The following is a 19852-nucleotide window of genomic DNA, read 5'->3' on the forward strand; positions in this document are numbered from 1 at the left end:
AGAGAGAGAGAGAGAGGGGCGTGCATGTGCGTGTGCACGCCGCGGGCTCTACTTGATCTGTTGTTTGCGCAACACAATCACATTTCTTTTAAGCGACAGGGTGTCTAGACGCACACGTGACCGGGCGCGTCAATGCGCACTGGAGACTGGAGACGGGGCAAGGGCACCAAAACCATCCGCCTCCCTCCCAGACACACAGACTCTCTCTCTCTCTCTCTCTCTTTTTTTTCCCTCTCCCCTTCTTCCTCCTCCCTCCTTCTTAGTGGAGCTCTCTCTCCCCCACACACGCACACGCACGAAGTCGGTTGCGCGTCGAGATCCGGGCCCGGGGGATTTATTCGATTTTGAGGGATTCCGGCGCGCAGAGGTCGGACTGTACGTGAACGCAACCCGAGGGTCTCTCTCTCTTTCTCTCTCTCTCTCTCTTTTTCTCTCCTCCCTCTTTTTTTCTCTCCCTCCACTCAACTCGCCGGAGGAGCTCCAGTCCTGGATCTTCTCTCCTCGGACGAGCCTCGCTCCTCCCGGCCGGCGGCAGCGGACAGACAGGCGGGCGGCCAGACGGGCGGCCAGGCGGGAGCACATCCTCTCTTGCGCGGCGGAGTGGTGCGTTTGGACGTCGGCTCCGGCTCGGAACAAAAAAACAAACCCAATAAAACTAACCGTGGACTCCCTCTTCTCTCTTTCGCTCCCTCTGTGGATCGAGGATTTCTTTTTTTTTTTTTTTTTTCGTGGATTTAATTCCTCTTGAAGACAGACGCGCACGCACAGAAAGGGGGGGGAGCTCGTTTTTTTTTTCTTCTTCTTCATGGGATGATTGCGTTCAGGGGCGCATTTTTTTTTCCTCCTTTTTTAAATTTTCAAATAATATTCCGCTCACGTTTGTAAGCTGAGAAGAACCCCAAGCAGGAGGGTGTTTTTTTTTTTTTAAATTTTTTTTTCTTGTATGTGGGCCGGTTCAACGGCGAGCCTCTGCACATCGTCCCCCCCATCCGCCACCTCCTCCTCCTCCTCCCCCCCGTCTCAGCGGATCCCCCCCACCCCCTCCCCGGAGGAGGCTCCGCACGCCGCCGCCGGACCCCCCGCGTCACCCCTGAGGTCTGGGCGTCTAGAGATGTGATGTTTATCCGTGCGAACGAGAAAAGGCGCGGTGTCCCGGCGGCTTCCCGGTGAGAGGAGACGGCGACAGAGCCTGGCGTCCGCCTCGGACTCCCTCCGCGTCTCCAGCTCCCAGGACCCCCACCTCCACCTCCACCACCGCCACCACCACCACCACCACCTCCTCCGCCTCCTCCTCCTCCTCCTCTCAGGCTGCTTGTCACTGCCTGGACTCGGATCCCGGAATCTTCATGATTTGCGGACACCATGCTCGTTTTTTAGCCGGGGAACCCTCTTTTCGTCCCGCATGTTTAGGACCAAACGATCGGGGCTCGTCCGGCGACTCTGGAGGAGCCGTGCGCCCGTGGAGGGCGACGGGGAGGCGGATAGAGGGACGCATGGCTCCGGGGGCTGCTGCATGGGCAAAGCGACAAAGGTGGCCAAGTCCCACGGCGGGTCGGAGGCCGAATTGAAAGCGTTGACCCACTCCATCCTGAAAAAGATAAAAGAGAAACAATTGGAGGTGCTCTTGCAGGCGGTGGAGTCCAAGGGGGGCGCCCGGAGCCCCTGCTTGCTCCTGCCCGGCAAAGTGGACGCCAAAGTGGGTCAACTGTCTTACTCTCTCCCCATGCTGCTCTACAAAGTGTTCAGGTGGCCGGACCTCAGGCATTCCTCGGAGCTCAAGAGGCTGTCTTGCTGTGAATCCTACGGGAAAGTCAACCCGGAGCTCGTTTGCTGCAACCCGCACCACATGAGCCGCCTGTGCGAACTCGGTGAGTTGGGATTTTTTTTTTTTGCTATTTTTTTGGAGGAGAGAGAAAAAAAAAATTAAAAAAAAAAAAAAAAAAGTTCTGATATTGCATTTGGTTTCTGTGCAGACCCTCTCCCATTAAAAAAAAAAAAAAATCAGAATTGCCGGGGGGTAATTAACCTCATTCAAATGACATCAGCTCTCCTGGCACACTTGTGTTGAGTTTCCATAAGGTCAAACCTGCCTCCTCCTCTTCCTCCTCCTCCTTCCTCCTCTTCTTCCACCTCCTCCTCTTCATCCTTGCGTCACACACACACACACAGACACACACACACACACACACATATACATTCTAAAATCTCAAACGTCCCAAGTTCCTCTGATACCGACACACACACTATCTTTTTATTTCCTAAAGCGCAGTTTCTTTGGGAGGGGGGGGGGGGGAGGTGGATTTTTACAGTCTTTTTCCACTGTTAAGGTTCAGTGTGCGTGTGTGTGCGTAGGCAGACGCGCATGCGTGCGTGCATGTGCGTGCATGTGTGTGTGTGTGTGTGCTTGCTTGGCGTCCCGGGCCAAAAGAGGCCCGTATCTCAGTTTGTCCTAGACGCTGATAGTGGCCCTCCTGGCGCCAGGCGGCCCCTGTTTATCTGCCTGCCAATGAAAGGCAATAGCCGCCCGGCCAGCCTCCGCCTGCCTCTCCAGGCTGGGGCTGACAGACAGAACCCCTCCCCCCTCTCCCCCCCCCCCACTCCCCAAAGAATGACAACTCTTATCAAATACTTTTAAAATCCGTCCCCCTTTTTTTTTGTGGTTTTTGACTCATGCTTTTTATTTCTCCTCCATGCAGAGTCTCCTCCTCCTCCATATTCACGCTATCCCATGGACTATCTTAAACCACCAGGTGAGCTGAAACTCAATGCATGTTTAATACCTTGTTGAAAACACACACACACACTCACACACAAGGTGCGGTGCATTTGTGAGTGTGGAGGAAATGGTTACGTGGAGATTTATGGTAGCTGTGAAGTGGCACGCCTGCCTGCCTGCCTGGCTGGCTGGCTGGCTGGCTGCTCGGCTCCAGCCGTGGCTGCCAGCCAGGTCAAGGCAGCGCAGAGTTAAGATACCCGCCACACTCTGTTACTGGCACCTCACCAAGGGGGCAACCAATGTGTGTGTGAGTTGAGGAGATTGTGCGTGTGTTTATCTGTTGTAAATGGCACGGCGGAGTCGAACAGACAGACAGACAGACAGACAGACTGCGGCGTCTGTGGAGCCAGCCCAGTTTTTATCAGCTGGATTTATCAACACATGAAGGCCGGGGGCTCGCGAGGGGGCGTGCCGCCGTCCCACGTCTCTGTCGTGGCCGTTCGGGAGCGTGAGAGAGACGACTCGCGGAGCGTGGGTCCCTTTATTCCTTCCCCAGATGTCGAAGCGGCAGATTATCATAAAGCATCGTAACGCAGTCAAACATTACCGTTTCCTGCCTCCGCCTGTTGCCAGACTCTGTTGTGGCGTCAGGTTATGTCATCGCTCGCAGAAGTTCAAGTGTGTTCAAGTTGCTGTGAGCAAACTCCAGGCTTTAGATATGAATTTTACCCACCGCCCCACACTTTTCTTCTTCTTCTTCTTTTTTTTTTGAAAGTCTTGCCTCGCTGTCTGTCAGTGCAGGAAGAGCTCGGGGTTAAACAATGACCAGTCGAGCAAACCGGCCGTCCAGTTAGCCAGGAGAAGGAGAAAGTGGCTTTCATTAGGTGGAAACAATAGGAAGTCATTGCGGCTGCAGCTGTGGTTCCTCAGTCGTCGTCCCCCTCCCCACCACCCGCCTCCCCATTCTCTATTTTTTTAGCTTTCGTCGCATCTACCTTGACGTGTTTCCTGAAAAAGCGAACCGAATCTCGACAAAAAACGTCGGTAGTCCAACGACGGTCCGGGTAGACGTGGTGTTTACTGTCCGCTCCGCAAGTTGCAAGTTTGACTTCTCTACAATACGATGGGAGGTTGACGTTTGCCTCGTGGCAAAAAAAAAAGAAAAACTCTAGAAAGACTCAGCGGCAACTCTAGAAGTCAGTTGTTCCAGAAGTCATGGCTCAGTCATTCACGATAACCCACCGACCTCGACGCGGTTGCAATTTTCTCTTTTTTTTCCCGAAGCAGACCGACCCCCTCAACCGTCGGCGAGAAAACCACTCGTGACAAAGTAATGCTGAGTTTTCTGGAAAAAAAAAAAAGAGAAAAGAAAAGAAGAAGAAATGGCTGTTGGGAGTTTTTTTTTTTTTTTTTTTTTCCAAGTGATTTTTCTGGCGCTTCGAGCGCCACGAGACAAAATGTCACTGGGTTCCGTGGTGTTTGGAAAGAAGCCGGCGTCTACGCGGGGTCACGTCGCAGAGCTTCAGCGACTCGCACCTCCAAACACACCTTCCTTTTCGGATAACTTGATAAAAAAAATAAAGATAAATAAGAAATCCTCTGTTCTTAGCTCCAACGTCATGACGGAGGGAAACGCGAGTTCGGTGCAAACACAAGAAAAGCTTCTGGCGTGACGCCGCCCCGACTTTCCCCTCCCGGGGCGAAACCAGAAAAAAAAAAAAAAAAAAAAAATCAATTGGTTAGACTGTAAGATTTACATGGCAAGTCTGAGAGCAAGTCCTGTTCATATAAAGTTTCTTTTTCCATTTTTTTTTTTTTTTAAAGTTATAACATAATTTAAAGACATAACCAAAGAAGAGCAGCGAACGGTCCCTAAATCATCCGTCGCACTATTTCACCGTTAGTTAGAATCCGGTCTGCAGATGCAATAGCGATCATCCCAAGGAGAATCTCTCTGCATGGGGAAGTGGAGTGAAAGACAACATATATTAATAGGACAATGGAGCAAGCTAGAGGGCACACAAGGATGTGCACGCACACACACACACACACACACAGGCATACACACAGGACAGAAGGAACTTATGCAGAAAGATGGGGTTTTTCCCCATTGCCTGAGGGAGCTGTCAGTCACCGACTCCTTCCGGGTCCCGCAGCCTATTTCCATTTTCTACAATATTTGCTGGATTTGCTTGGTATCGGGGCCGTGTTAGAATTAACAGCGCGCAGAAAATACGCGTAGTTAGAAGGCAATCGGATGGCGTGAAAACGGAAGAGCGGCTGATTTTTTTTTTTTTTTTCTTTTTTTAATTCCACGGCGATGGTTTTACGATTCGCCGAGCAGGAAGCCGGGATACGTGCGTCGGGGTTCCTGTCCGTTCCAGCGGCGGCGGCGGTCAATATGAAAGAAGCCCAGATGTAAAACGTTACCTTGTTTCAGCTCTGGGGAATATAATTCACACACTGTTTAGCTCTTCTTTTTTTTTTTTTTTTTTTCTCTCCGATGCCCCCTCAGCCCTGCGGTCAGCTGTGAACTGTTGCCCGGGAGACCGGGGTAAGGCTGCTGGCAGCCAATGAAAGCGCGGCGAGCCGGGGCCATGCCTGTGCATCTCGTTACCGCCACCGCAAGTGCACGGGCCGTGTTCCGGATGGGGCAGGGTGGCAGGGAGCCGGGCGCGCAGTTAAAACCGCTCTGGTGGCTCTTTATTACTTCATAGCTACTGCAGCTCTGCTCGGAAGCCCCGCTCGCTGGGATCGCCTTTACGATAAACGTGGCAGGGAAACAAATCGAACCCGATCCGGCTCGGAAAGAAGGAAATCCCGGGATGCGTCCGTGCACCCCGATACCGAATGGCTAGGAAAATGACCGTCAGTTTTCAACTGTAAATGCTGATTTAACCGGGGGGGAAAAAATGGCGTTCCCGTTTTCACCCGAGCCTTATTCTTGAGCGCGGAGAACACAACTCTTTTCCAGATCGGTAGCTCGTCTGCGCGGAGACGCGGGGCTAACGATCCTCCTGAAGCAGTGGATTATGGGGGATTATCAGGGGCGTAAGAAACTCTCCCCCGCTAGTCCTCTCTGTATGTGTGAGAGTGTGAGCTTCTTCGTCAGCGTCTTCATTAGGCATTGATTTCAGCCGGGGTGATTGACGGCCTCGCAGCTGCTACTTCGCCATCTCTCCTGACACACACACACACACACACACACTTAAGCACACACAGCACTAATTCAAAGTCTCTCACTGTCTCTCCATTAGATTCTCCAGACTCTGGACCGTCATCCAGTGATACTGGGGGAACTACATACTCGGCCCCTGTGGGGCTTTCAGGTAAATATATCTGTCACAAATAGATTGCTGTCTATACTTTCCAATTGTTTTTCCTCGCTGGCTATATTATTTCCATTCTGTCTATTCCCACCCTGTTTTTCCTCCTCTTACGCCTCCCTCCCCCGCCGACACGCACTTATCTCCCCGTCGTACCGGTGCTGATGAGGCGGTGATTGTAAGGGGGGGGGGGGGCGCTTCCCCTCTGTAATAATAAAAAAAAAAAAAAAAAAAAAAAAAAGAAGCCAGGGGAAGGAGGGTGGTGTATTTCTCCCACATCCACATAAATTTCTCCCTCTTGGCTCTTTAAACAAGGCTTCTCTCTTCTCCTCTTCCTCTCTCATCCCTCTCCGTATTATGTTGTAATGGAAGACAAACACACGGAACTGTTGTTTGGAGAAGAATATGCTCAGTGTGTGTGGTATTGTGGGAAAAGAACACAGGGAGAGAGAGAGAGAGAGAGAGAAAGAGAGAGAGGGGGGAAAAAAAAAAAAAAGCTTCAATTGACATGCGAGTGTTTGTCGGGGTGTGTTTGTGCCGTATAGGGGACGTCTTTGTCGACGGTTAACTCTCCTCTGGGTTCTGTGTGCGGAGAGGAGCGACACACAAGTGCCTTTCTTTCTTCTATCTCTCATGCAGGACGTGTTTTGGGCTTCCTCAGCTTTTCTCCCATAATCCCATTTGGCAGCGTTGCCTTCTTTACCCGGCGCCCTGTCCGCGGGCTACAGAATAAGATGGTGTTCACGAGAGAGAGAGAGAGAGAGAGAGAGAGTTTCTTTTTGCTCTCTGGCTGGCTGGGATTGCTGTGCGCCGCTCTGCTTCCCTCCACCTCAGATGGTTCTCATTACCGGGCCTTTAAAGCCTGTTTTATGTCAGTTGGTGTTCACTGCCCGTTTTCCCCCCGCCTTTGTTTGGTGGTAGGGTGGGGTGAGATGGGGTGGGGTGAGATGGGGTGGGGGTTAGCCAGCCAGCCAGCCAGCCCGCCAGCCCGCCCGTCCGTCCGCCCGCCCGCCTGCCTGCGTGAGTGTGTGTATGTGTGTGTGTTAGATCGAGGAAGAGATTGGGCCGGTGCTTACAAGAACCAAAACTCTCCTCTTAAAGTCATCCCTGTGTGCATTAACTAAAGACACATTTCAGGCCCGGTTCAAACTGTGAAACCCTAGAAGCGGAGTCTTAACTCCCTCCTTCCTCCTTCCTCCTTCCTCCTCCTCGGTTCTCTCAGAAAGGCGTGCACACCACGTCTCCACCTCCCCTGTTTTCCTTCCTGGCGAGGATGATATGGCAGCAGCGGCCAGCGTTCTGTGAATGGGCCTCCTCAGCGAGAGTCAGGCAGGATGGCAGAAGCGATCTGCCCTCATGAATTCCCTGGCAAGCAGAGGAAAAAAAAAAAAAAAAAAAAAAAGCCCCCCACCACCAAACACACACACACACACACACACACACACATATTCCCCCCCCCTCCCCGCTCCCCTTGGCTCCCTCCCTCTGGGGCCCTGACAAAAGAAACATGGCTCTCCCAGAGGCCTGCTGCTGACCTTCCAATTCACTCCCTCTACCCTTTTTATGTTTCGCTCCAGACGTATTTACAGAGAGGAAGAGGCAGGACAGGGGCGGCCGGCTCCGAGGGGAGGATGTTGGCAAACCCTCGGCGTCAGCCAGAGTTGAAGTTTTGACACATTTAGTCGGAATTCAGTTGACTCGTCATCCGCGGGCAGGTTAACCCCCCCCCCCAAATACCCGCCGGACGTTGTCGGACGTTCGGAAAAGTACGTCGCGACCGAGAGCGATCGTCTCCGTCTCGGAAAGAGCCGAGACCGGCCGGGACGGAAGGAGTTAAGTGTGGCTGCGGCAGCGACAAGCACAAATGCAAACTAGGCTGCCTGCCAGGCTACGAGCTCCAAAGCTCCTCTCGCCGGCTCACGTCATCAGCCTGGAACAGAGCGGAGAGGAGAGGGGGGTCGATGGCTGGAGGCCTGGATCTGAGTGCCGGGGTGAGGGCTTAACTCCGGGGTTTAGCTTGACCCGGGACCCAAAGAGAGAGATCAAGAGAGCGATTTGGAAATAGAGATCGGGTCAGGTTTAAAGGGTCACCGGATTGTTAGTAGGGGGAGAATTAGCGGCGTGTTAGAGGGACACTTCACCCCGACATCAAAAAAAAAAAAAAAAAAAAAAAAACACCCGACATATTTACCCTCTGGTTCCAGTTCTCGTATCTCGTCGGGGATTTTATTTTTCAGCCACTTGTTGTGGAGTTTTATCCGCCGGTGTTTAACAACCGACTTGAATACTAATGGCCCATTTTGAAAGTCACGGCTCGGATTTTGAGTTTTATTGCGTAGAAGAAAATAGCCCTTCGCAAACTTCCTTTAAAACCAAGCCTGCTCGTCGACGCGAGGAACTAGGCCGTCGGGATTTTCCCGAGCTTTGTCGATTTTCGAGCGTCCGAAACAGTCGTTCGATCGAGGAAGATTTTTCACGACGGAAACAGTGAGATTAGCTCTTCATAAAAAAAAAAAATAAAAAAAAAATACAGATTTCTTCACTTGCTAGTTATCGAACTTACACATCGTGTAGGTGCGGGAAGCCTAAATTTGGAAAACGTCTGGTTCGGAAAAAAGATAGTAGTTTTGCACTTCCTGCTATGCAATCTAAGACGTATCAAATGTGTTTTTTTTTGGGGGGGGTGGGGGGATTATTAACCTATTTCTAAAGGTCACCGGCAACACATTGATGCGAAGACATCCACCGTTAGTTAGACACGATTTCCGTTGTTGGAAAGAAGGCACGGGGCGATATCGCGACTCCACGATACGTGATATACATCGATGTTGTTGCCCGGTCAGTTGATATGAGGGGTTTGTGCTTAATATGGACTCAATATCAGATCCGTCTGGCGTGAGCGGCGTCCGTATCCGCTGTTGTTTGGGGGCGGGACTTTCCGTCCGTGCCAAGTTCTTATAGCGCCCGTGCATGTGTGTTGGTGGCATGCCTGCTGGTGCCATCCGGGACCGGTGCGGAGCGCTTGTGTGTAAGAGGATCCACCCGGGCAGCGGTGACATGTACGCACACACACACACGCGCACACACACAGGCAGATAGAATGACCTGGTCCGAGCCCTGGCACACTGCCGACTGTCACACAGGCGCTTCCTCCCACTGCAGTTTAAATTTAGGCCGAGTTGTATTCTTATACCGGCAGCCAGTCACCTAGCTCGGCAGACAGTCTGCCAGCCCTTCAGTCAGTCAATTAGTCATCCGGCGAATTGGCTGGAGGTATAACCTTCATCAGAAGCTTCTGACGGAGATTAAATTTAGTCTTGGCACCTCGGCTCATTAAATCAAACCGACCGGGCCGTCGTGTGGAAGTGCTCCGAAGAAACGGGCCCTTTCTGGTGCGCGCCTCTTCTGTCCCGGATGTATTCGTTTTGGAAGCGAGGTTTCGAACCGCGCGTCGGCTTGTCGTTCAACGTGTAATCCCCGTCACCGAGACGGGATCTCGGAAACGAGCTCCTCTGCTCAGAAACATAGAAAGCCCCCCTCCCCCGTCCTCTCCCTTCCCCTCCCGACATCGCTGCCATGTTTGGGTTAGCGGGGAAAGGAAAGGGCCGCGCAGGATATGACCTCATGTCTTTGAGGAAAAGGCGAGCGGACATGGAGGCAGTCGTGGCCTCTTCTCGGAGAAGAATAAAAAAAAAAAAAAAAAAAACAACGGAAGGAGAGATCGCATCAAGCGAGCAGGAGAGAGAGAGAGAGAAATGTGCAAGTTCAACATCTACTTTGCTCCTAAACGTCCGAAATCGAAAGCCCGGCCTACGGCGGCGTCGGCTCTCCTCCTCCGAGGGGGAACCGAACCGTCGCCGTTTTTGTCCAAACTGGATTTTTTTTTTTTTCCCTTTTGTTGTTTTTTCCCTCGCTCGAACACTAAGGGGAAGGAATGATGAGGGAGAGAAGATGGCGGCTTTGGGTGGAGGGAGAGATGGCCGGCAGCTCTCCTCTGTTCTCTGTAATTTGGAGGCTGTGTGTTAGCCAGTGAATCGAGCAGAGCAGAGTCGGGCTGCTCTGCGCCGGGCCAGGATCTCTCATTACTCCCCACTTCCTCTCTTTGCGCGGCAGCCAAGCCGCCTCTTGGCAAGGGACTTAATTTTGGTTTTGGCCGTCCTCTGTTCCCCACCCTGTGTCATTATGCTGCGCAAATCGAAAAAACAGCAGAGGAGGATGGGGGGGGCGGCGGCGGCGGTGATGGTGGTGGTGGTGGTGGTGGCGGCGGCGGAGGGAGGGGGGGGTCGGAGGGTGGGTAACGGAATGCACGTCTTGCTTGTTTTGGCTACGGGTTTCTCTCTGAATCAGATGCACAATGCTCTGTTGGTTTTAGTGTAGCATCAAGGTGGCATTTACAGTGGAGAACTTCAGCTCGACTTTGCAAAAGCCAGCTGATTGAAAGGTGGGCTATGCAGGTTTGGCCGCCGGCCAGCGTTGGAGGGAAGCCCAGAACAAGATGAACATTGTTTTGGTTCACAGTCACTCTGTGGAAGTGGATTTTGACATTACCTCAACATAGGAAGATATGAAAAAGACTGCATGTTTTTGTTTATTTTTTTATGTGTGTGTGTGTGTGTGAAAGGGAGGGAGAGAACCCCACTTTTTTTTTTGGCAGGATAAAGATGGAAATGGAAATAAGTGGAGACACATTCCTGTAAACCTCCGTGTGTGTGTGTGTGTGTGTGTTAGATTTCTTGTGTGACACACAGCGCTCCTGTCTCCACCCTCCGCCCAGCTCATTCATGTAGTCAGTTTGTCTTTTGTGTACTCAGACCGGAGGGGTGCGTGCGTCTCTTTTCATCTCGGCGGCGGACGGGGCCCCCGTCGCTGGCCGGTCTCTGCGTCGCAGGCCGTCGCCCTGGCAAAAACACACACGCACAAAGGTGTATAATTATTAATTACAGAGTAAAAAGACAACAAAAGCTCAGACGGCATCTGGCTCTGCTGGTTTCTGGGCTCGGGAGTCTGCGCCATTGTGCTCCACAATACTGCGGGTGATTGTTAGGCTTGTCTGTCCATCTGTCTGTAACGTTGCGCGTGCATTTTGTGTGTGTGTGTGTGTGTGTGTGTGTGTGTGTGTGTAACTGACTCCAGGATTCAGGCCCCGTTGGTGATCTCCTTACTTGTGTGTTCGAGGGGACCTGATGACATCATTACAGTCTGCCTGGCACTCGGTGTGTTAGCTAGTGTTTATTTGTCCTGTCACCCTGGGAAATTTGTGTGTGTGTGTGTGTGTGTGTGGGTCAGCATGATGATGTGTTGGAATAATAACTGGGCTGGAGTAGGAAGGAGGTGTTACCGGGGAACAGAATGACCTTCGGCGGAAAACTATCACGCTGCATTTTTAAAGCATAAGAGGCTCTCGCTTATGAAAAGTTGCTGCGTTCAATTTTTCAGCTCTAAATCACGTCACTGCAGGGAAACGCTTCCTCCGCCTTATCTCCTCCAGCCGCGGCCCGGCTGATGTATGTTCGAAAAGGCATGTCTACAACTCATTCTCTCTATCTGTGTTTCTGCTTGGAGTCCTGATCACAGATAGCCAAATCCCACCCTTTCCCGCGTTGCTTTCCTGCCGTCGGGGGCTCATTTAGGTTTTCCCCAAAGGAAAGGGGCGGATTTTTCCGAGCTCCTCGTCGCGCAAAACTTCACCGCCGGAGAAGCGAAGTCGAAAAAATATCGTGAATAAGCGAAAGGATGTAGCTATGGCTAGCAGCGTACAGTGATATGGACGGAAAATACAAGTTAAGATCCAGAAGAGCGTCAGATAAAGCCGTGGAAATACAACAAAATAGCCCGTCCAAACTGACCCAAAGTATTTCAACTAATAACCGAACTGTTTACTCAACTCTTTAAGACAGTCGCGTCGGCTTGATGAGCACAAACGTGGCAATTTTGTATGATCTACCGTCGCGCTTTAAAAAAAAGACACCCGTGACCGTATGCGGTTTTATTCGTTTACACTTTTGTTTTGCGAGAATCACGGGTGTGACGTGTGACTCTTCATCAGTAGCATTTAGCTCGTAGCTAATACCACCTATAAATCCTTTATACCTAACGGTGAGGCATAACAATTTCATAAGGTTGTGGCCTTAAACATGTTGTATAATAAGAGGCTCTAGGGACACATTCTGCCATTATTGCACAAACCGCTAACCTCTCTCACCTTACATTGGGTTTGTTGCAGGAAGTGCAATAAGCACAATGCTGAGTTTAACATAAAAAAAATGATTTTTGTGACGGACGTAAATGTCATTACAGGCAGAAACACCAACACACATACGTGGGGTTTAACATATACGGCATGGCATGGGGAGAACAAAAGGAATGCCTCCGGCGTGACCCTTGACCTTTGGAATAGACTTTCCCCGGCATGAGAGAGGGTGTTGACTTAGAAAATAAGGCACCATGAAGAGCCCTTCCTTCCCCCCGGAGCTGTTTCCTTCATGTCTTCCCCATTCCTCTCTTCAGCCGCTATGTGTGTCTGATGACGACAGGGTCATTACACGTCTGAGTTGAGACACACACACACATGCGGGCGCGCGTACAAACACCCACACACTCACACATTTAATCAATATAAACCAGTTCCCATGAGCTTTCCCAATCCTTAAAATGCCTAGAGCTAAAGTTTGTCACGTTTGTGTGTGTGTGTGTGTGTGTGTGTGTGTGTGTGTGTGTGTGTGCGCGATTGCGCAGTTGACGGTACAGACGTGTTTCTCGGTCAGTCTGTGCTGACTTCTAAGAATTTGCCACAACCCTGTATGTGTGTGTGTGCGTATGTGTGTATGTGTGTGTGTGTGTGCACGTTTGGAGACAGACAGAGGTAATGATTAACCTTTCCAGACTGTTTCTGGCCCTGAGAAGCACCCAGTCTGTCGACAGCCCTCCCCCCCATCGGCCGTCGCTCCTCCCTTCCACCAAGTCCAATTGTCTCAGCTCGCTTGGCGTCCACTCTTAAAGACCAGGCACCATTAAAATCCACAGGGGAGCGAGCGCTGTGTGTGTGTGTGTGTGTGTGTGTGTGTTTGCCAATTTCGCCTTTCTTGAGCTATACGCTGAAAATACTTTGCATGGTGTGAGGGAGGGTTACTTAATCGCGGATATTTACAGTATGTCTTTGAAAAGGCCCCTCCCCTGGCCTCCCCCACACACACACAGCCCATAAAGCGATCATCTATTAAGCGCCCAGAAAACATGGTAGCAATGTGTTGTTTTTATTTACATAGTGTTACTAATGGCCAACATCCCACATTGGCGCGGACCAGCCGCTTGTTACGTTTTTTTTCCGTGGCATAAAATGTGTTCAGCAACCCCCCCCCTTTTTTTTTATCCTCCACGTGATGCTCTTCAACCCATGTTTCAGCCAAAAATCTAGCATAATTTTTGTGAGTCCAGCGGGGAAGCCGACCCTTGGGCCGTGCCATCAGACTGTATAGGTAGTTTGGATTTTTTTTTTTTTTTAATTTTGCCACGGCGCTTCTTTATGGTAAACTTTCCCGGGCGACTGGACTTCGAAGATGGGATTATTATTCCGCGATTCGTCTCTCCAGGCTCGCGAGTTATTCCGCCGGCGGCAGGAGTAGTTCAGATCATCTTCATTGGTTTTTACTACGACTTCCTCCCATATCAGTTCAGCTTTATGGCAGTGTTTTACATTACGCGAAGCCTGTTTTATACTCTTTCACTAAACACGGTCCTGGTCGAATCACAACCCAACACGATGGACTGTGCAACCGGGAGAAAAAAAGAGACACTTACACTCGCAAAAAAAAAAAAATCCTATCTGGCTTCGTGTTGTTACGGCACGCCGAAGTCACCCGTTTCTCGATCTCCGAAAAAGAGACACTGACACTCACAAAAAAAAAAAAAAAAAAAAAAAATCTATCTGGCTTCGTGTTGTTACGGCACGCCGAAGAACCGTTTTTTTTTGCGAAGAATCCGACCTGCGAGCGTGTCGGACCCGAAAGACCCAGGGTGACAGATGGCCAGATTATCTTTGTCGAGGAGAAGCGGGAGACGCGCGGCCCCGTAAGCGCAGACGAGCAGGTGGAGCGGCAGACATAGAGACGGGCTAATGCGTCGCTCGGCAGACGGGCAGATGCAGAGACAGACAGCGCAGACTTGCTTCGTAAGAGTCGGTGGGGGGGGGGGGGACGGACTCGGCGGCAGACACCCCGACGACACTGTCTGACACGCACCCACGCGAGAAGTAACATGAGGAGAAACCCTGGCGGACGCCTCGCACGTCTACACGCGCCGGCGCCCGCAAACACGCACGCACGCGTTTAAAAATTAAAATTTCGGTGAAATGATCCTCGCCCTCGCGACAAGGTGCGCTAATACCGGGCCACTCTCATTAGAGCTCGTGTTTATGCGTGCGATTCTCCGTGCTCGGAAGCATTACTCATGAGGTGTAAGCTCATCTGCTGTCAGGACAAGCTGTGAACATACTCCTCGCAAGATGGAAGAGCTCGCCTGTATCGCTTTCTCTCTACCGATATAGAGAACAGAAATAGTTGGGTTTTGTTTGCCTGCATGCATAGCTGGAGTTGCACGGCCAGCGCGGATTCCATCTCCGGCTAGACGGGTCATAAAGCGTCGCGGCGATTGCTCGGGGAAATGCATTTTTCACATCCCTCTCTAGCGTTCTTTGCTTTCATACGTTCCTCTTGTTCCTCCCGTTTCTCCTCGAATCTTTTGCTTTTTTATCCCTGCGTTCTCTCCTCTCGCTGCCAGCGGGAGCCTCAGAGGGGGAGAGGCAAGGGGGGGGGGGAAGGGGGGGCGGCGTAGTCCTGAATAGCAGGGTGTTTTCTGGCTGCAATGACAGGCTCAGACAGGCAGCCGCTCTAATGACCTCTGACGCCAGGCCCTGTCTCTCTCAGCAATAACAAACACACACACATATATACACACACACACACACACACACACATAGGGCCCCACAGGTGAGCTCCGCGAGCAGGCCCTCTGTCAGCTGTCGAGAAAAGAAAACGCGTCTCACGACTTATCGAACCCGACCGTTTTGGGCGCGTACATGTAAAACAGACCCGGGAGCAAAGCCCGAATCGGGGCGTCCCGTGCACAAAAGCCTCTTTCTGTTTCTTATCTCTAAGATAAATGTTTTTTTTTTTTTTCTCCGTTTAGTCCAAGGTAGATAGCCGGGTACTTAGCCTCCTCCCCTGCACCCCGTCGCCCCCCCTCCTGCACCCCATGAGGATGGATTTACGATAAACTCCCCGAGGCTCGGCTCTGACCAACTTCAAAGAACACAAGCCTCGCTTGTTTTATGGAAGGCATGCTTTCAGTTTTTCACCCCCAACCCTCCTCCTTTTCCCTCCCCGTGTCTCTGTTTCTGTCTCTCGTCTCCCAGTGTTGTCGCCCCCCTCCCACCCCCCGCCGCCCCCTTCCTCCTCCTCCTCCTCCTCCTCCATCTCCCCGCGTCTAATGAAGGCTAATAACAGGCCGCGGCGAGCCCGCTCGGCCCGGCGCAGATCCCACCGCATTAACATTGCGGCTCGTCTCAGACGGGACCTTCCAAATTACCGGTTACACTCACAGCTCCCCTCGGATGAAATGAGGGAGGGGCGGCGGCGGTGGGACGGACAGGGGCAACTGAAGCGGCTCTGAGAGGGGGCTCTGTTCGTATTTTTCCCCCCGTCGAGCTTTCCTTAATGCGCCTTTCATCGGCCGCTCGCGTGTTTGTACGCCGGGCGAGGAGGAAGACGGTCGGAAGGTGCGGCGGCTCGATGACGACGCCGGAACATCACAGGGAGGAAGCGAAGTTGCAAACAGTCGAAATATGCGAAAAGCATTCCAAGCCCTTCCCCTTCCCCCGCCGCCGCCGCCGCCGCCCCCCTCCTTCTTTCCTCTCGCGTTCTCCTCTATTTCCCTCGCGCCTGACTGGCTCCCACTTTTTCTCGCCGGGAGTAGCTGGGAGCCAGATTTCTGTGGAATAGAGATATGAAGAGGGAGTGGGACAGCGCAGGAGGCTCACTAAAGGGAGACAAGAGACGGGGGTTGGGAGGGTGGAAATTGGAGCGTGTCCAATGCTACACTTCTTTTACGCTCAGGAAAAAACTTTAGACTCCGCCGGATCCTGCGCGTCGGGCCGGGTCCGACCCGTTCACGTGAAACCCGCTTATCTCGGCGCCGTTACCGCCGGCCCTTTCTCGGCAAAACGGGGGTTGAGAGTTTCTCATTTCCTCAGGCACGCCGCCGTAGGGGAGACGGCGGGGGGATGACGTCAGCGCATTGTTGGCAACTTTACTAGAAAAATACAGAGAGCCAGACAGAAGATAAGCATTTAATGCTTGGACAAATATTGTACAGCGCGTGTACACTTGCCTGCCAGTGTCTCCGAGTTGCTTCTCTTGTCCGAAGTCCAGGAATTAAAACGTGGTTTTCCCGTATGGCAGAAATTGAGGACGACGGTCTAGATTTGGCGCCCGACGAAAGGGAATTCTCTAATGCCCACAACAGGGGACGAGGAAACTGTTTTACAGAAGCACCTAGCGGGTAGTTCGTGCGAAGCCTTTCATCAAAGGAATAGTTTGCCCCCAAAAGTGAAATTTGGACGTATTCTACTCGCGAAAAGGTTTTTTCAGTCCGCGTAAAAGTCAAAAAGAAACACTCCCGGAGCGCGGCTTTCTCCCAAACGATTTGAAGTGAACCGTGACCGCTTTACAAACCGAACAAGTCACACAACGACGCCTCTTCGCCGGTCGCCCGGTTTTAATCGCCGTCTCCGAAAAGCCCTGGCGCTGGAAGTTTGGCTGGACGAAAAAAAGATGTCACTGGCACGATATTTTTAGCAGAAATGTCCCCCTGTCGAACCGAGCACCAAGTTGTTGTTGTCGTCGAGAGAACCGAATCAGCGTTTCCGAAAACAAACGTAGCCGGAGACGTGCTCTCGGGTCACTCGCGCCGGTTTTGGAGAAAGCCTCCCGAATACTTCGCGGTTCGAGAAAATGCAATCCGATATTTGTTTGGCCCGGGGGATGAGTACATAATTGCACAATTAAGATTTTTGAGTGAACTTTTCCTCCGAAAGCCGTATTTGAAACCTTGGTCCCTTCCGCGCTCGTCCCTTCCAACTTTTCATGCTTTTCGAAGTGCTTCCTTTGCAACTTTCCGGAGGAATAACCGTCTCCGTTGTTTTTCCCCTTCAGATTCCCTGGCGTTGCAGGAGTCTGGCGAACAGGCCCATTGGTGCGTGGTGGCATACTGGGAGGAGAAGACACGCGTTGGGCGCCTCTACTCGGTCCAGGAGCCCTCCCTGGACATATTCTATGATCTACCTCAGGGGAACGGCTTCTGCCTGGGCCAGCTTTGCTCCGACAACAAGTCCCAGCTGGTGCAGATGGTCCGGGCCAAGATCGGCTATGGCATCCAGCTGACGCGTGAGCCAGACGGAGTGTGGGTCTACAACCGCAGCTGCTACCCCATCTTCATTAAGTCGGCCACACTGGACAACCCGGACTCGCGCACGCTGCTGGTGCACAAGGTGTTTCCCGGATTCTCCATTAAAGCTTTTGACTATGATAAGGCCGGCAGCCTGCAGAGGCCCAACGACCACGAGTTCACGCAGCAGCCTCGAACGGGCTTCACGGTCCAGATAAGCTTTGTGAAAGGCTGGGGACAGTGCTACACCAGACAGTTCATCAGCAGCTGCCCGTGCTGGTTGGAAGTCATCTTCAACACCCGATAGCAGCGGCTCGCCTCCTCCTCTTCGTCATCCTGGCCTCCTCTTCGCCCCCCAACCCACCCTTTTCCGTTCCCCCGCCTCTCAGACTGACTCCACCCCGTTACTCTTTTTGGTTCCAGAGGTTCAAACAGAGAAAAAAAAAAAAAAAAAAGTTATAAAAGAAGAAGAAAGTATAAGATTCTGATGGACTTTGTTTAATAAATGACGAGATCTAATTAAATAAAATAAGAAGCGAAAATGTATTTTATGTTATATATAAATATATTATTAATTGTAAATATGAAGACGTTTTATATGCATCATTATTTATGTATTGTGCAATGTGTTGATGAGAAAAAGAAAATAAGATGCACTTTGCTTAATATAAATGCAAAACAAAGAAATGCCAAAATAAAAAAAAAAAAAATTACAAATAACATCCCTCGTTCAAGTACGTTTTTACTTCATCGCGCCCGGCGATTTCTGCGGAAATGACATCCGCGTAACAGCTCGCTGTTTGGCGTCGGCCGAGCGAAAAAAAAAAAAAAAAACGAACGCGCAAACGCATCCGGTCATTACAACCAAAGTCAACACGAGCGGAGTTCGTGTCGCCGGGCGACGCCGCCTCGGATGCGCTTCCCCTCCGAGAAACTGAGTCACGCCGTGACTCGCCGCCGTCCTCGTTCTCGGAGGGTCGTTACGTCTGTTTTCTCCCGAGTTATTTCGGGACGAAGGACCCTCTTCCTCCCCTGTCATTAACCCACCGATGACATCACAACCAGGATGCTGTTGTGACAAATTTCAGGAACCAATGAAGTCAACAGAGGGTCCGTCTTCCTGAAGTAGCCCTCTTGTTTTTAATGGGACAATAAGGGAAAGGAATGTACAGCATCAAACAATTACAAAGAATTCGGCGCCACACCTGAGGAAATGACCGCTATTCAAACTTCACTCAGGTATCTCGGACGATGACGGAGATTAGACACCCGTTTGTAATGGTCGTATTTCAAGAGTAGTGACGAAACTAATACGTCTAACAAATACTGGTGTATCCGTGAGTGTGTGTGTGTGTGTGTGTGTGTGTGTGTGTGCACGCCTGTCTGGGCCTCGTCCTGTTGCTAGTCAGATGGGTGTCTGTGAAGAGGATTACTACTGTAAGCCTGCTTTACCCACATACACTGTCTCAAAGACCTACATTCACAAGACCTACTTTCTATGTCATCCAACCCCCATCCTTTGCTCTATTCAACAACACTTGAAAAAGGTTACATTTTCCCTTCACGTATGAAAAGAAAAGAGTTACCTCGCTCTTTCTTCGCATTGTTGCCGGGCTCAACGGCAATCGGTGCAGTTTCGATGTCGATAAATAGCCATTGCCAAGCAAAATTCAGGTTTTATACGGCTCATATAAAACACTGAATGCAACAAAAAGGCATCATCTGTTTGTGTGGTTTTGCAGGCCGGCGTAATGATTCCGACTCAACCCGCAGCGATAAACACAGCGGCTAGTATTTTCTGTTCACCGTTCAGATTTCCAACTTTCCTGCTTCTCCGAGTATTTATATTGCTCCCTCTTATTTGAGGACTGCATCAAATGGGTGCATGTGTGTGTGTGTGTGTATCTTTGCATCTGAACATGTGAAAGGAAAATGTTAAAGGCTCAATTGAAGAGAAATATAGCGGAAAGAATTGGCCATCAGAGGGCACATGGTGGGATCCCGTTCCTTGACTTCATGCACTTTAAACTTCTCTGTTTGTAGCAATAATCCTTTACCCTGCTAATACAACTAAAGCAGCTCCAAGCTCTGTGTATGTGTATGTGTGTGTGTGTTTGTGTGTTTGTGTGTGTGTGTGTGTGTGTGTGTGTGTGTGTGAGAGAGAGAGAGAAATGGCCTCCTATCCATAACTTCCCTCAGACAGGCTGACCCTGATTCAGCTCACCCAATAATGCTATGAAAAGACACTGCAGATTTCCACGGCATCCTCAGTATGTATTATAAAATAAGCTGCTTCGAGGAAAAACATCTTTACAAACCAGCTCCACAACAATTAGACTTAATGTATTTAAGCATAGCTTCTTTCGCGCCA

General features: G+C 51.0%; 1 protein-coding gene across 1 annotated transcript; it reads left to right on the top strand.

Annotated features, from left to right (window-relative positions):
* The first annotated feature begins 221 nt into the window (after window positions 1-221).
* Window positions 222-18201, top strand: smad7 (SMAD family member 7). Its single transcript, XM_086152057.1, has 4 exons — window positions 222-1868; window positions 2697-2750; window positions 5974-6045; window positions 17250-18201. The coding sequence occupies exons 1-4, from the start codon at window positions 1403-1405 to the stop codon at window positions 17786-17788; spliced, it is 1131 nt and encodes a 376-aa protein (XP_086008183.1). The 5' UTR covers window positions 222-1402; the 3' UTR covers window positions 17789-18201.
* Window positions 18202-19852: the final 1651 nt, after the last annotated feature.

Source organism: Fistularia commersonii, chromosome 9, assembly GCF_037954325.1.
Source record: "Fistularia commersonii isolate RoL2024-O1a breed Wild chromosome 9, RoL_Fcom_v1.0, whole genome shotgun sequence".
Classification (NCBI taxonomy): domain Eukaryota; kingdom Metazoa; phylum Chordata; class Actinopteri; order Syngnathiformes; family Fistulariidae; genus Fistularia; species Fistularia commersonii.

What these genes read in the sequence shown, in the direction of transcription:
- smad7 (XM_086152057.1), top strand. Translation starts at nt 1,403, where the DNA reads ATGTTTAGGACCAAACGATCGGGGCTCGTCCGGCGACTCTGGAGGAGC. An exon ending in GAGCCGCCTGTGCGAACTCG is followed by an intron (nt 1,869 to 2,696) that starts GTGAGTTGGGAT and finishes TCCTCCATGCAG; the next exon opens with AGTCTCCTCCTCCTCCATAT. An exon ending in GGCCCCTGTGGGGCTTTCAG is followed by an intron (nt 6,046 to 17,249) that starts GTAAATATATCT and finishes TTTCCCCTTCAG; the next exon opens with ATTCCCTGGCGTTGCAGGAG.